Source organism: Macadamia integrifolia, unplaced genomic scaffold (assembly GCF_013358625.1).
Source record: "Macadamia integrifolia cultivar HAES 741 unplaced genomic scaffold, SCU_Mint_v3 scaffold2108, whole genome shotgun sequence".
Lineage (NCBI taxonomy): Eukaryota > Viridiplantae > Streptophyta > Magnoliopsida > Proteales > Proteaceae > Macadamia > Macadamia integrifolia.
Window position 1 is genome coordinate 59,491 of NW_024868516.1, and position 14,746 is coordinate 74,236.

The 14,746-nt window shown below is 37.8% G+C and overlaps 1 protein-coding gene across 1 annotated transcript; it reads left to right on the forward strand.

Annotated features, from left to right (window-relative positions):
- The first annotated feature begins 2,423 nt into the window (after positions 1–2,423).
- Positions 2,424–5,519, forward strand: LOC122065738 (F-box/kelch-repeat protein At5g15710-like). Its single transcript, XM_042629589.1, has 2 exons — positions 2,424–3,929; positions 5,232–5,519. The coding sequence occupies exon 1, from the start codon at positions 2,761–2,763 to the stop codon at positions 3,868–3,870; it is 1,110 nt and encodes a 369-aa protein (XP_042485523.1). The 5' UTR covers positions 2,424–2,760; the 3' UTR covers positions 3,871–3,929; positions 5,232–5,519.
- Positions 5,520–14,746: the final 9,227 nt, after the last annotated feature.

Below are 14,746 nucleotides of genomic sequence, written 5' to 3' on the forward strand. Positions count from 1 at the left end.
TTCTAATGCATAGTACACAAATGACAAAAAAAAATGGTCAATTCCCTATCGTGACAAAATTTATGGGCAATCTGGCCCAATTAGGATCAAGGTCGGGTTGGATTGGCATGAGCCCGGCAACGTTGGGCCTAAGTTGATTTTGGTGACCTAGGGTTGAGCTGGCTAGATTTTTAAGAAACTCGGCCCGACCTAACCTTATTTCACCCCTAACCCATATTATAGTGGATATATCCGATTGGGTGCTTTCACCTCCTATGTTAGTGTTTTGGAGCCTTCGTCACTTGAGGATCTCATCTTTTTGAAGAGTAATGGTGTCAATTCCATACGGATTTTGGATATCGATATTGAAATCGTACCAAATTACCATATCAAAATTGTATCAAACGAGATTAGGTATGGTTTCAATATGAGAAAATGCTTATTTCTCGGTATGGTAAGGTATTAGTATTTATGACAAAAATCGTTTGGTATATGTCAAATTGTATCAAAAACCGAAATGGTACTTAATTTTGCATCAAAATACTGAAATTATATTGAATTTCTTACCAAATTATCAATTAATACACATAAAAAGATTATATATATACATATGGAAAAAAATATTATACCAAAATTGTATTCATACTGAATGAAACCCTTATTTATACTGAATACAAATGTATCATACCAAATTTTCTTGATATGATATGGTTTTGATATATACTTTTAGTATGATATATGATATCGAATACCGAATACCATACCAATTGCCACCGTTGTTAAAGCGTGCTCAAGAACTTGGTCAATGGATCAAGTTCCCCTGTGGCATCTAAAACGACACTTTAACCCAATATTCTTACAAGCTTTCTAAATGTGTCTCTTTGTGCCTCGTTAGAATGGACCCTCATGGGCCCTTGAAAAAAAAAAATTTTAAAAACCTTTATTATTGAGACTCTTTATTGCATGAGGATTATTATAAAATTTCTTCAAATTTAGAATATGAAAGGAAGATGACACTTTCACACTTTCTCTTCTCCATGCACTATCTCTTCAAACAAACCATGGGGCATCTCTTCTCCTGCTACCTTGTTTTACCTTTTTTTTCCGGTTAGAGTAATGTATAAATGCCATTGTGCAATAGCCCATCAGGCAAGCCTCCCACCGGGCCGGGGGGGGGGGGGGGGAACTATGCCAAAAGTGAGAGAAATCCATCTCTCTTTTCTCTTTGCACCTTGTGTCACCACACAAGAGGGACATGAGGACGTAAAAAGGAAGATCCCTATCAACTTGTTCTGACCTAGGATAATAAGCTCATGAGCTTAGCCTTACTTCACTGTTGAGAAATGGGGATCTAAAAATATTTTGTCATGAGCATATAAGCAAACCCTCTTTGGATTTACCCAAAATCTTTTGTATTCATTTATTTCTTTCAGGGGTGGCTTGTTTCGAATTTGACGCATTTCTTAAATAAGGTTGTATGATCTTAGAATATAGGTTTCTGATCCTTATAGACTAACCGGAAAAATATAACTTATAAACCTGACATGGACGTGAAAAATTGACAAAAAAACTACTTACATATGAATATTTATCATTTCTTTTTCGCACGCCTGTAGATGCGCACATGGTGCATACTTTTCACAAAATCATACCCTTGTTTTTTTTTCTCTGCTTATAAGGAAAAAACATCCTTATTTACAAATTTTCAAATCATCCATGCATGAATCCCTTCCCTACACGCATCCCTTTCTTAGAGGGAGTTCTTTTCCTACCCGTCTAGTGTTGCCTATACCCTACAAATAGTGGGTGCAAAAGACCACATTCACTGCATTGAAGATGCTCCTATGAGCATCCCTTCCCACATTGGTGTTGTCCATTGACACCAGAGTGTAAGGGCCCGTTTGGTATCGTTCTATAAAAAGTTTCTGGAGTTTTTTCGTTCTATTGGAACGAAAAAACGGAATCTTCTATTTGGTGCATTTATGGTTCGTTTCTGTTTTTTTGAAACAAAAAGTGAAAAAAAAAACTGAAAAAACGAGATTAGACGGAACTCCAAAATGGAATTTCATCTTCCCAGTTTCGTTCCATTTTACAAAAAAAAAAAAAAATTCCCGATAAAAATATGAAATTTTAAAACACCATTATTTCGTTTTAAAACTACATTTTGATACAGAAATTGAAATTTTCGTTTTCGAAACGAAACGACATTTCTAGAAAAAAAAGATACCAAACGGGCCTTAGAGTTTGTTCTCCTTACATTTATTCCACTATTTTACTAATGGGTCCTTCCAATCATTAAATCCTCCTTAGCACTCGTGTCCCACTGCCACGCAGAGGGTTTTTGTACCTTTAGGGAGGACTAATACGATTTTTCCACACCGACTCTGTCCAGAGAAAATGACAAATATCCAACTACTTAAATGAAAGAGTCCGATATTTCATGATTACCCCCTTCCCCTCTTCCCTGGCTTAGTTCTTCTCCGTCCCTGTCGCTCACGCTCTAGCAATGGACACCCTTCAAAATCAATTATCCTTACGCAAAGAATCCTAAAATGTTAGCTTTTTGTATGATCGTAGTTACGCCATCACGATTCCCGATGACTTGGGTTCTTCCGTTCTGCTTTGTCTCTTTATGCCATCTGATTTTTCCATTTGAGACTCTTAAATTGAGAGTTAAGAACGATGGGTTACGGGACTGGAAGCTAGGGGAGGATTCTTGCTTAAGATATCTCATCTGGGTTCTGAAAACTTCATTGAGTCTCTCTGGATTTTGCTTTGATCATGGAAAGCGAGAAGGCACCAAAGCAATCTGATGGAGAAAAGGTATTATCTGGTCCCGGTTTGGCATGGGAGGTGCTTCCCCTTCATATGTGGGACAACATCCTCTCACGGCTTCCGATTTCGACCTTGTTCAGGACGAAATCTGTGTGCAAAACATGGAGAAATATAATCCAATCTGAATGTTTTCGATCAGCTTACAGATTGGTAAATCATCAAGATTCTTACTTCGTGCTTTTCGCAGATTTCAACCATCAAAAGGTCGCTGCTGCTTATAATCCAACAGAAAACAAATGGGTATTGATTTCTTTATCATTTGTATCATCTTCTTGCCCAAGCACATGTTGTAGGCTTCGTCGAGCTCTTGTTTCGCATGAGGGTCTCGTTCTAGCTGAAGACGAAAAGGGTTCCATTGTTGTGTTAAATCTTTTCACCCAAGCTCGCAGAGTATTACCTCCCATGTTGCCTATGATCTGGACTCGAGTACTGGCTATAATTAGTGAGGGGAACACTTATTACAAAATAGTTGCGGTTAGTTCTGCTGTGTGGGATAGGATTGGATTACAGGTTTATGATTCAAGAACGAATCGTTGGGAGGCAAAGGATGAGGTTGAAGTGAAATATGCAAATTTTGAGAGTGCTGCTTATTTGGATGGGTTATTGTATTGCCTGAATACCCCTGAGAAGCTTTTCGCATTTGATTTGGAGAAGGGTTCATGGCAATTTGTGGATGTGAAGATGCCTCCTTTGATCAGTTCTCGTCTCTTGGCGTATAGTGGGGATCTGCTTTTGATCGGAGGCCATGTAGAATTTGGAGTGAAATGGGGGATTGGAATTTGGGAGTTAGACAGATTGGCTAAGAAATGGAAGATAATTTGTTCCATGCCTGATCATTTGTTTAGTAAGTTTAGTCGTGGTGTCATTTATGAGTTCCTCACTGTTGATTGTCATGGCAAGATTTGCTTCAATACGAACACGTCAACTGATGTTCTTATGTATGATCTTTTGGAGGATAGATGGGGGTGGCTACCACGCTGCCCTTTGGAGAATTCTCAGAATAAGCTCTCATGGTTTGGCCATGGAGTGGAACCTCGGATTGATAAGCTTGTGTGATGTAGCATCGGCAATCAATAATTCAATATTGACCTGAACTCTGATTGTCTCCAGTGGAGGTATTCTTCCATTTTTTGTATTTTTTATGAACAAAAAAAGCGTGTTGTGTTTGTATAATTCAGTTTATGTTCAAGAAGTTTTCTGTTGTAAGTTGTAGCATATCAATTGATGGCCGTGAGTTTCTACTATCCTTTCTGTTTATTAATTCTATTTTCTTCAAATTGGGGAGCAGAGCAGTAAACACCTATTAGTTTTTACAATTCTGTGCTTCACTTTGGAATCATCACTTCTGTGAACCAATTGTTCCGTTTGATAAAGAAGAAATCCAAAGGAGAGGGGATTGGAGCAGGAAAACACATTGTATATTACGCAAAAATATTTAGTCAAGTTCAGTTAACTACCTCTAGCATCCTCATAAAGAATTTTGTTGAGATTGCTAAAGATCATTTCTGGATACATCAAAAGATCATTCTGATATACAAAAGGGTTGGCCAAAGGTCTGTGTCCAGTTATTGTCTCCATTCTCAGATTGAAAGAGAGGTCTTCAAGGTAGCAGCTGGGGGAGGGGGGCGGAAGGGGGAGGATAATGGAATCCTATTTGCTTGTTTATCTTCTTTTCTTCACATGCTCTGTTACCTTTATTGCATTGTCCTTTACTTAGGTTTCATCACTCTCTATTACTCATTGTTTCCACTTTATTGAGTTCATTTCCTATAATTTAGTATTTGGTATTATGTGTGTTTTAAAAGATGCATTGATTTATGTTTGGTGTAAAAGATCCATTGATTGTCCCTGTTTTGCTTCATTAAATCCTTTGATGCCAACTTCTGAAGTATGTGGTTCTGATATAATAAGTTACCATTCTTTCTTCCTGAGGACTTATTTTGCTGTAATTTTTATCAACTTTCTCATTCGTTTGTTTTTCTCATGCTGTTATGGATTCTGTTTTCTGAAGTATTGTAGAGTGCTTCTCCTGTTACTTGTTTCCTTGTTAGAGAAAAACAAAAGAGCTGACACACACATATTCATGTGTATCCATAATTGCAAGCATCCAGATATAGACACTCATAGAAGAGAGAGAGAGAATGCAGCTCAAAGTGGGAAAAAATAGGAAGATTTTCATTTGGAGATTTAATGTTGTGCTATTTTTTTCCCCTGGACTCTGGGGACTTTTGAAAAGGATATCCGCTATTGTTCTAGCACATTTTACATAGCTGTAAAATTTCAAATGAGGAAATTCTCATTGGATGAATGTCAGGCAAGGATATTTTGGAGCCTAGAGTTTTCTAACCATAAAAAACTAGGAGTTACTTTGTTCCGTTCAAACTCTTTACTTTGGTTTGATTGCTAATGCTTTGCAGTTGATGGAATGGATCAGTATCTTGAAGTTAGATACCAGCGTCAAATTTGTGCAAGGAGAGGGAGGAAACAAAAGCTCCTCTTGAATACTTGTAATTTTGGTGAAAGATGGGTATGACAGCTCAATCCCACAACAGTGTTCTGTTTTTGGTCTTTAATCAAACTCCTGACTGATTTTTAAATTAGATGTGCAACTATGGATAGAATAAGATTGTACCTTTTCTGGGTGTATTTATTCCTAGTAATTTTGGTTAAATATGGTATAGGAAGCCTTCTTTGGCTGCTTGTCATGAGCATAGGTGAGAAATGACATGTCCCTGGACATCCTATGCCCCCGCTCCTATCAGTTGTCACCCAATTTTCTGTCCAAACTTTCTCTGTTTTTACAGGTTTACATTTTTTTCTTATTATATTATGTTATCATGTTTAAAACTGGATTTTTCTAGTATTAGGTCTTTATCATGTATGCTGGCACTGAGTTATTCATTCATAATTATATTTTGTATTATCTACTCTCTCTTTTTTCTTTTTCTTTTTCTTTTTTTTCTTTTTTTTTGTAGAATATGTTTTTATTTGTTTAGAATATGCACCTTAGAACAGTCTTTAACAAATGAATTGGGTGGCTACCACCTTCCCATGCCATAACATGACTCAAAACACTTTGTGTTCAGGCTGTCGTCTATGGATTTAAGTGTTTCTTTGTTGGGTCTTAAACCCCATAATTAGGTACTGGTAGTCATAACTCATTAAGGAAAGACATTTCCCTTGCAAAAGTACCTGTTATCATAGAGACAGATTACCATCCCCACCTTTTCTCATTTCTGAACATTTTTTTGATTTCGTTTATTGAAATATTTTGGTTTCACATAAAACCGAAAAAAAAATGATTATCAAAATATATGCCTTTTTTTATTGATATTTGCAAAATTTACTGAAATTTATTAGAATTTCACTAAAATATTTTGGTTTTGGAAGAGGGTAAAATGAAGGTGGAACCAAAGTTTGAGGCTTCATTGAAGAACCCTTTGTTGGGGTTGATGTCGTGTATTATTTTTACTGGATTATGGTCCTGCGGACTGCCTCTGAAGGGCCATTAGAAACCCATAGGGCTTGAGGCCTGGAGGAGTCGGCCCACCTTGGTGTTTATCTTTGTTTCTTGGGCCACACGGAGCTGGGGGGGTCCATCTGTCCATGTGCAGGTTTGGCGCCTCTAAGGAAAACTTTTAGGATTGACAGGGGGTTAATTTCAGAAATTTTATCTTTGTTTCCTAAAAATTGTTAGCGATTTTGTTGGCAATGGGGGTTATTAAGGTTATGGGAATTCTTTGTGAACACAAAGAGGTGTGAAGGAAGAGATCGTGTTACTCTTTCTTCATTGTTAGTGAAAGCTGCTCTCATCTCTCCATGGATTTAGGCACCTTGTTGAACCACATAAATCCTTGTGTTGTGTGATTGTTTGATTGCTCGTTCTGTTTGTTTTTTGCATTGTGTATATTGTGGTGCGGAGAAAGTTGGGCAGTTAAGAAGAGTATCATGTAGATAAGCTTAGTGTAGTGGAGATGAGGATGATAAGATGGATGAGTGGTAAAACAAGGATAGAGAAAGTAAAGAATGATCGTATTAGTGCTGATTTGGAAGTAGCTTCGATACATGATAAACTACGAGAAAGTTGTTTGAGATGGCATGGTCATGTTCAGTGGAGGCCTTTAGATGCTATAGTATGGAAGAGTGATTTGTTTTGGATTGAAAGAACTAAAAGAGCTAGAGGCAGACCTAAAATGACCTTAGGAGAAGTGGTGGGGAAAGACATGCATGGCTTAGGCCTTGTATCAAGTATGAAGTCAAATACGGCTGAGTTGTATAGCATTCGTTTCAATACCCTTGTATTTCCACAAATTAATACCTCAGCTTCTTTTTGAATGCTTGTTAAAACCATATCTTCATCTTTGAAGCTGGGGTTCTTAATTTGTGGAAATAGAAGGGATCTTCAATAGGTAAGAATTAAGATTGCTTTTTGACAAGCTTCCAGTTGGAGAGCCAGAAGCTTCAGCGATGGCATCAGTACCATATGTGCAGGCCCGGCAAAACCCTTGTATGGTTTCTTCTATTTCTCAATAAAAGAAATATGACCAACAGTAATTCGAACATATATACAAAGAGCTACAAGATTATTTCCTGCTGCTGCCATCTTTAATTTTGCATGCATGTGGGGTTATTTCTTTGTTTCGTTCAGTCATTAATAACTTAATTATTTTTAGATAATAGTAGATAGAAAGAACTCATAAGAAGTCTTATTGAAACCAAGAAATATAGACCTACCTGCCATCCACACCAGATTATACAATTAAAACTGATACAAGCTACTCTGCCTGGGTTCTAGTTATGAATTTTTGAATTTGGTACAGCCTGTGCAGATCCAAGAAGGTTCTTTGAATACCCTACTATAGCCTTTACTTTTGGATTTCATATGGAATACTCAATTCTCATATTCTTTGTTTCCACGTTGGACTTTTAAGTCCCATATGTAAGATTTCTCTGTTTATGGGAAAGAAGTGCTCAGGAAAGCATGTGAATGGGCAACCCTTTCATCTTCCTTGATCCTTCTACATTTTCCTCTGTTGTTGTCTACCACATATCTCCCCCTCCTGATGATGACAGCGAAAGCAGCTCCATGGCTGCCATGGCCCCCACTACTGAGCCGCTTCCTTGTGTATGATTCTTTTCTCTACTCAGTCCTCCCCTTGTCACTGACTTGGTTCTGGTGCTACACTTTGAAATAAGTAGATATAGATTCTATATGTTTGTCATATCCATGACATCTCCCAAATGTTGTTAATCCTCTTGGTGATAAGTAAATTCTATATGTTTGTCTTATCCTTGACATCTTCCCAAATGAGGGGGCACACATGGCACTAACATGGGGTGGGTTTTGGGGTTTCACAGAGAGGGGGCTTCAAATCGCTGCCCTCTGTGTATAGACATAGGGGTCACGTGACTAGGGAGCGTTCTTTTTTCTTTTAAAAATATCATTTTTGTTGGAACTGTTTGAACAACATGGGTAGTTAAAAATTGGAGGAAAAAATTCTTAAAATGGTAAATCAAACAATTGGGATATGCTACCGAATTTGACATATGACTTATCCATAGAATTCCCAACCATGCAATAGCCAAATTCCAAATTCTTTTATATGTACATTGCATAAAAATAATCATCATGTGGAAATTGATTCTCACACAACTCATGCATGAACTTTTAATATATAAAGGAAAGAGGGTTCATAAACACCCATTGTGATTAACTTTTCCCAAAGTGCTAAAGATTTTTCTACGAAGACAATGAGTTGGCATTGTGTTGATGGATGAATGGAGAAAAAACAAAGCATTTTGTATGCGATCAAATTAATTATGCCACTTGAGAAATTATGTGGCTATTCCAACCATTGGATGTTTATACAGTATGAACTAGATTGATTGCGTGCTAAATTTCATAATCAGAATCAATAACCATAGAAGGTCCCACCATGTATTGGAATTTCCCTTGAATTTTTCACCAGTAATTTATTTGCATCAATTTGCTATAACCACGTCGTCCTTTGTTGCAACAATGCCAATTTTGATATAGGACTCTACAAATGATAGAAAACTATTCCATTTATATCTCCTCTATAAGAGGACCATCCCAAGTGAGACATCTAGAAACCCTTTTTTTTATTTTTTTTGATAGATAGGGAAGAGAAGAACTTGAGATCTCCTAGTGAGCGTGAGCATTTTGCCTACCATAATTCACCAACTTTGCTAGGTACTTGGAAGTTGATTCGGGTTCATCAACTTAAGGTGGTTAGATTTATTGAAAAGTCGAGGCAATATTCCTTCTTCTAAATGTATAAGTTCATAGCCCAATCAAACTCATCATCTTGAAGAACCGAACTTTGGAATCAAGTCTTTCAGATTTTTTGACTCTTTGACTTCCTATGAGGACTGTAGAGTTTTAAATGAGGAAGTTGTTCATAACTTGAACCCTCTAGCTTGTTTAACCTCAAAGCTGAAAAATGATATTTAAAATAAAATTAAAACATACACACACACATTTGGACTAGAATTAGAATGATTTTGTAGATGTATTTCAAAAATGTCAAAAGTAGAACATCAGATTCAAAGTAGATTAGCTCTGGACCTAGTTATTGAGTAGAGAAAGGACAAAAACTCTCTCCTAACAGCCATAAAAGCAGAGTTATTCTTGAAGCAAAAATCCAGAGTTCAAGTGGTTTTAGTTTGGGAACGAACTCAACAATTTCTTCCACAAATCATTAAGACAAAATGTTAATCATATCATTTAAGTCGATACTAAAGAAGGAGCAAATACTAAGGACCTAAAGACAACTAAGGAGGAGGCAACCAAATATTTTAAAAGATTACTTGATACATCTCCGGGCCAGAGGTTAATGAACACATTGAACTATCCATGTGGCTGAGAGCCCTCACAGCCCAGGCACAACGACACAAGGTCAGAACAATGGGAAGATCTCTAAGCCAAACTTTATCTTAAGCTTAGCAACAAAACCTAGAGTCTAAGGCTACAACAGAGGAAATCAAAGTTGTGGTCTTCTCCTTCCTGAATAGCAAAGCTCCTGGCAATGATGATTTCAATGTCGTCTTTCTTCAAATTGACATGGGACATTGTGGGAGCTGAGCTTATGGAAGTGGTGCAATGGTTTATCACCCACTCTTGCATGCCTCGGTAAGTGAATTCTACTTTTATTTGTCGTATTCCTAAAATTGGTTAGCCTTCGGACATTAGAGGCTACAGACGATTGCCTTGATGTAACTTGGTCGAAAAAGTTATCACCAAGATTCTTGTGAGTAGGATGCAATTAGTGACTGGCTCCCATATAGCCATAACTAATTAGCATTTATAATGCCGGTACATTTTGGTTTTCTATGACATTGTTTGCAGTTTGGACCAAAGCATGCATCTCTTTTTGGTGGTCTTTAAGATTGACCCTTCACAAGTCCTATGATTCTGTTAGTAGGAAATTCTTACTTGAGCTTATGTCTCCTAAGGATTTTCCTATTGTTTTCATTCGATGTGTTAAAGTTTGTGTGGAATCAACACATTTTCTATTCTTGTGAATGATAGATAGCCTATTGATGTTTTTCTTTGCGGTGGTAAATGCATTAGACAAGAAGGCTCAATGTTCCTTTCCTCTTCTTTTTTCTTCCCCCACAAAAAGTTCATTTGTATTAAAGAACAAAAATAAAAAAGAAAAAAAAAAACAGGAAAACTGGCTAATCGAACCAGATACACCAGCACAAAGAAAGCAATACCCCCCCCCCCACCTTTGACGAGGCCAACAGCAGGGGAAATCTTCTAATAAAAACAATCCCTAGAGATATTAATTCTCGGGGATAATATATATATCTCTGATCTAGAAGAGAACTTATGCAAATATTTTGGCAACAAGGCATGTTGGTCAGTCTTTCGGTAAGCGTGCTCCCCATTATCTTTTCCTTTGCCTTTTTGTTGCTTAACTTTCTCGAAGCCATCGAGCTTCTCTCTTAATCTAGCTGTCTCATCGACAGTGTAGCAATCCTAGGGTACTTCAAATAATAACTCCTCCTCGGAGAGTATTGGGCGTAACAGGTTACCAAGACCTTCCTCCCCTCAATGATCATACAACCTCTCCTTAAATTAGGACCCCTACCATGACCACCTAGACTGTCACATCTCCCGCACATAGAAATGATCTCATCGTGAAAAGCAATTGACATCTTGTCACATTTTAGTTGATTTTTCTCCTATTGGCATAAATTTCTACAAGGGTCTCTGGCCTTGCTGGACTACCAGAGAGAGATTTCTCTTCCCCTACGTCATTACTTGCTCCCAGATCATCCTCCTCTTTCATCTTCATTTCATAACTAGAGTGTGATGTAGACTCCCGCAATCCATCTTCACTAGTCATATCAACCCAATTTATTCTTGCCACACTTGACCCATGCTCCTTATTAGTTGACCTCCCGCCCCCCCCCCCCCTTGTTGAGCAATATTCTCAAAACTATGCCCACTACCCTCTTCATGTCCTAAAATAGGAGGTATTCATGTGCCATTATCCTTTCCTCATTTGATCCTAATCGATCCCCATCTTGAATGGAAAGAGACTAGTATCTCGCTTGAGAATGGTAAGGGACAATTATTCTCTGATCGATGCCTTGATTGGCTCCGTTCAAAGAGGAAGGATTATTCCTAATTGAAGGAGTTTCCATAACAATCGTTTCCGCCACCTCAACTGATTTTGATCCCACCAAATCTTTCCTATTTTGGTGCATTAATTTCTCTGCCCCCCCCTCCCTCTCCCCCTCCAATCATACCATTATTGGGTGGTTGATCTCTAGAATCCTCTTCCATAATAGGTGCACTAGGATAGGAAAATTTTGAATTCCTAACCACATTAACCTCCACCAAAAAGCATTGTTATCAATAGGGCTATGTAAAACAACTCTTTCTAAAGAATCTCCTAAATTGGAGGACCCATGAATATGGCACTACCATCTTTGGACTCATGATTGAGAACCACCTCCACCATTCATGTTCTTTTTCCTTATTCGACCATTATAGTGTTGCAAATTGATCTCCTTTCCTAAGATAGATGAGTTTTGACCAGATTGAGTCGCCAAGTTCACTCTAGTGATCCCACAGGGTTGACTCCATCTTCCTCCGCATAGGTTGCCCCCAGGATGCTTGTCGTCTGATACTTGGCCGTTTAACGATCATCAATTGTCTTCTTGTGTGGATACTAGTTAATCATGTGCCCTACTCTCTTACGGTATCCACACCCGTTCATTCCATCCTCATACGCAATGCTTTGGATAAAAGAGAACACGAAAAATCTCTGAAACATCTAGTTTTACTAGAACACAAGCAAAGTGGCCTAGAAGACCCTGTCTAGTCCTTGTATCTAATGCAACTGGTCTTCCTACCGCCTTAGCCATCAATAGAAGCACGTTATCATGCCAGTACTCGAAAGGGAGGTTAGGAAATCTAACCCAAACAAGCTTTGTTGCCGTCGGCTTTTCATGAATATTGAAGTTTGGTTTCCAGCGTTGGAACCTGATGTATTGCCCTCCTAGCTTAACTAGACATCTTCGTGAAACGTCCGCCATATCACCCTCAGTAGCAAATTGGAAGATGATATAACCCTTGGCCAAGGGATGCATGATTACCCCCCGGTGTAGATTCCAACCCTCTCTAGCCTCCTTCCTTAGTGCATCTAACGAAGTTGTATAAAAATTTGCCTGACCTATTAGAGTGAAGCGAAACTTCTGACGAATAGTTTCATAGTGTTATTGTTAGAATTTATATTTATTTTATTATAATTAAGCTTCAAAATGAGGTTTTTCTTTTATGTGTTTTATGACTTGTAATGGTGTGGGACCCTTAGGGTCAAGGTAGTAGAAAAGGGTCAATAACACCCTATGGGTGCCCTAAATTCCATTCATGGCCATTACCATGAGTGGAGAGGTGGGCAAAGAGAATTGTTTGGGATTAATTTCATTTATGAAATTAATTCTTAATTCATGCTATAGATTATTGCCAAATGGAGGTAAATGGTCAATATCATTATGTGGGTGTCCTAAAGTCCATTCATGGTCACTACCATGAGTGGGGAAGTGGGCTAAAAAATTGTCAATAACACCCTATGAGAGTCCTAAATTTCATTCATTGTTATTACCATGAGTGGGGAGGTGGGTTAAGGAATTGATTGGGATTAATTCAATTTATTGAATTAATTCCCAATTCATATCCATATGACATTATTCTCCAATTAACTAGCCATTAGTTGGAGATTACTCTTGGGGAATCCAAAAGGGAGCAAGGGTTGGTTTTGGGTCTATATAAACCCAACCAAATACCTTGCAAAGACACACATTCATACATTGACACTCCATCTATTTCTACTCTTTGCAATCATACAAGTCTTTCTCTTCCTTTTATTTTCTATAAGTCTTGTGTAAGGTTAGAGGGGGCTACTGTGCTATAGCTTTTTGCTCCTATAATGGACCAAAAGAACTGTCTCATCTTCTAGTGGAAGGTTGTTTTATCTTGGAGGTAGAGATGCAGAACAACTCTTGGCAGTAAAAGGCATCAATTACCTTAAAGGCAGCACTACAAGTGTGACTTAACCTCAATTTTGATCGAAGCTTCTTCAGTTGCTGTGGTGGTGATTCAACATCTATTTGAAGTTTATCCCCGTCTCATTTCAGCTAAGGATCAATACTACAACATCATAGTAGTTTCTACTGCAAAAGCTTTGTATTGCAATTTGTTTTATTTTGTAAGAAATTGTTATATAATTACCTAACAAATTTAAGGTTATTGATAGTTGTAAGATCCCATGGCTGATCTTGGAGATGTAAGCCTCAACAGAGGTAATGACTCCAACAAAAATGATGGTCATTCAATCACTATCATAGGTGATGCTTCGAACAACAATGTCGTAGATGGAACTACCAATGGAGGAGATCCCTCAAACATCAATGTTGAAGGAACAATCAACAACCAAAGAGGTGGGGTTCATGTTAGCCACAATGGTAAGGGGGTTCTTCATATACCCTCCATTGATTCAATTCCCACCAATGTTATCCCATCGGTAACTGATCTTATCCCCGATTTTGGTAAGATGATGATTGTCACTGAATTTGATAAAATTGAGCAGTTTGGAGGTCAAAACTTCAGACGGTGGAGGCAAATGATATTGTTTGCATTAGCCCAAATTGGGGTGGTATTTACATTGACTAAACCCATGCCAGAAAAAAGCAATGATCTTGTAAAGGAAGGCAAAAGGGTGGTTTGGATTCAAGCGGATTACCAATGCAAAAATCAGATCTTGAATGTATTATCCAATGACCTATACGATGTGTATAGTTCATTGGAGTATGCATATTCAATTTGGAATGCTTTGGTAAATAAGTACTCTCTTGAGGATGCTGGCTCAAAGAAGTACTTGGTGGCTAACTTTCTAAATTTTACTATGAAAGATAGTGACACTATTTCAAACCAAATTGATCGATTTCAAATCTTGGTTGGAAAGCTAGCAAAGGAAAAAATGGTTCTACCAGAAGAATTTGTGACTGGTGCCTTAATTGAAAAGCTTCCATCTTCTTGGGATGCTTCTAAGTTGACAATGAAACATAAGAAGATAGAGTTGACTTTGGACCAGTTGGTTGTAAGGATCAAAATTGAGAAAAAGAACCGGAACAAAGACAAGGGTGAAAAACACCTTGGGGAGAAATGTTTAAAAGCAAATTTGGTAGAAACCAACAAACATGGCAAGAAAAGGAAGAACCGTCAATACAATAATGTGCCTTCTTTTAAGAAGAAGAAACTCACATGTTACGTGTACGGTAAGCCAGGGCACTTCAAGAAAAATTGTCGATTCAAGAAGAAAAAATCTGAAAATGTGAACCTTATTGAAGACAACATCTTTGTAGCTATGATCATAGAAGTAAATTTGGTTGAAAA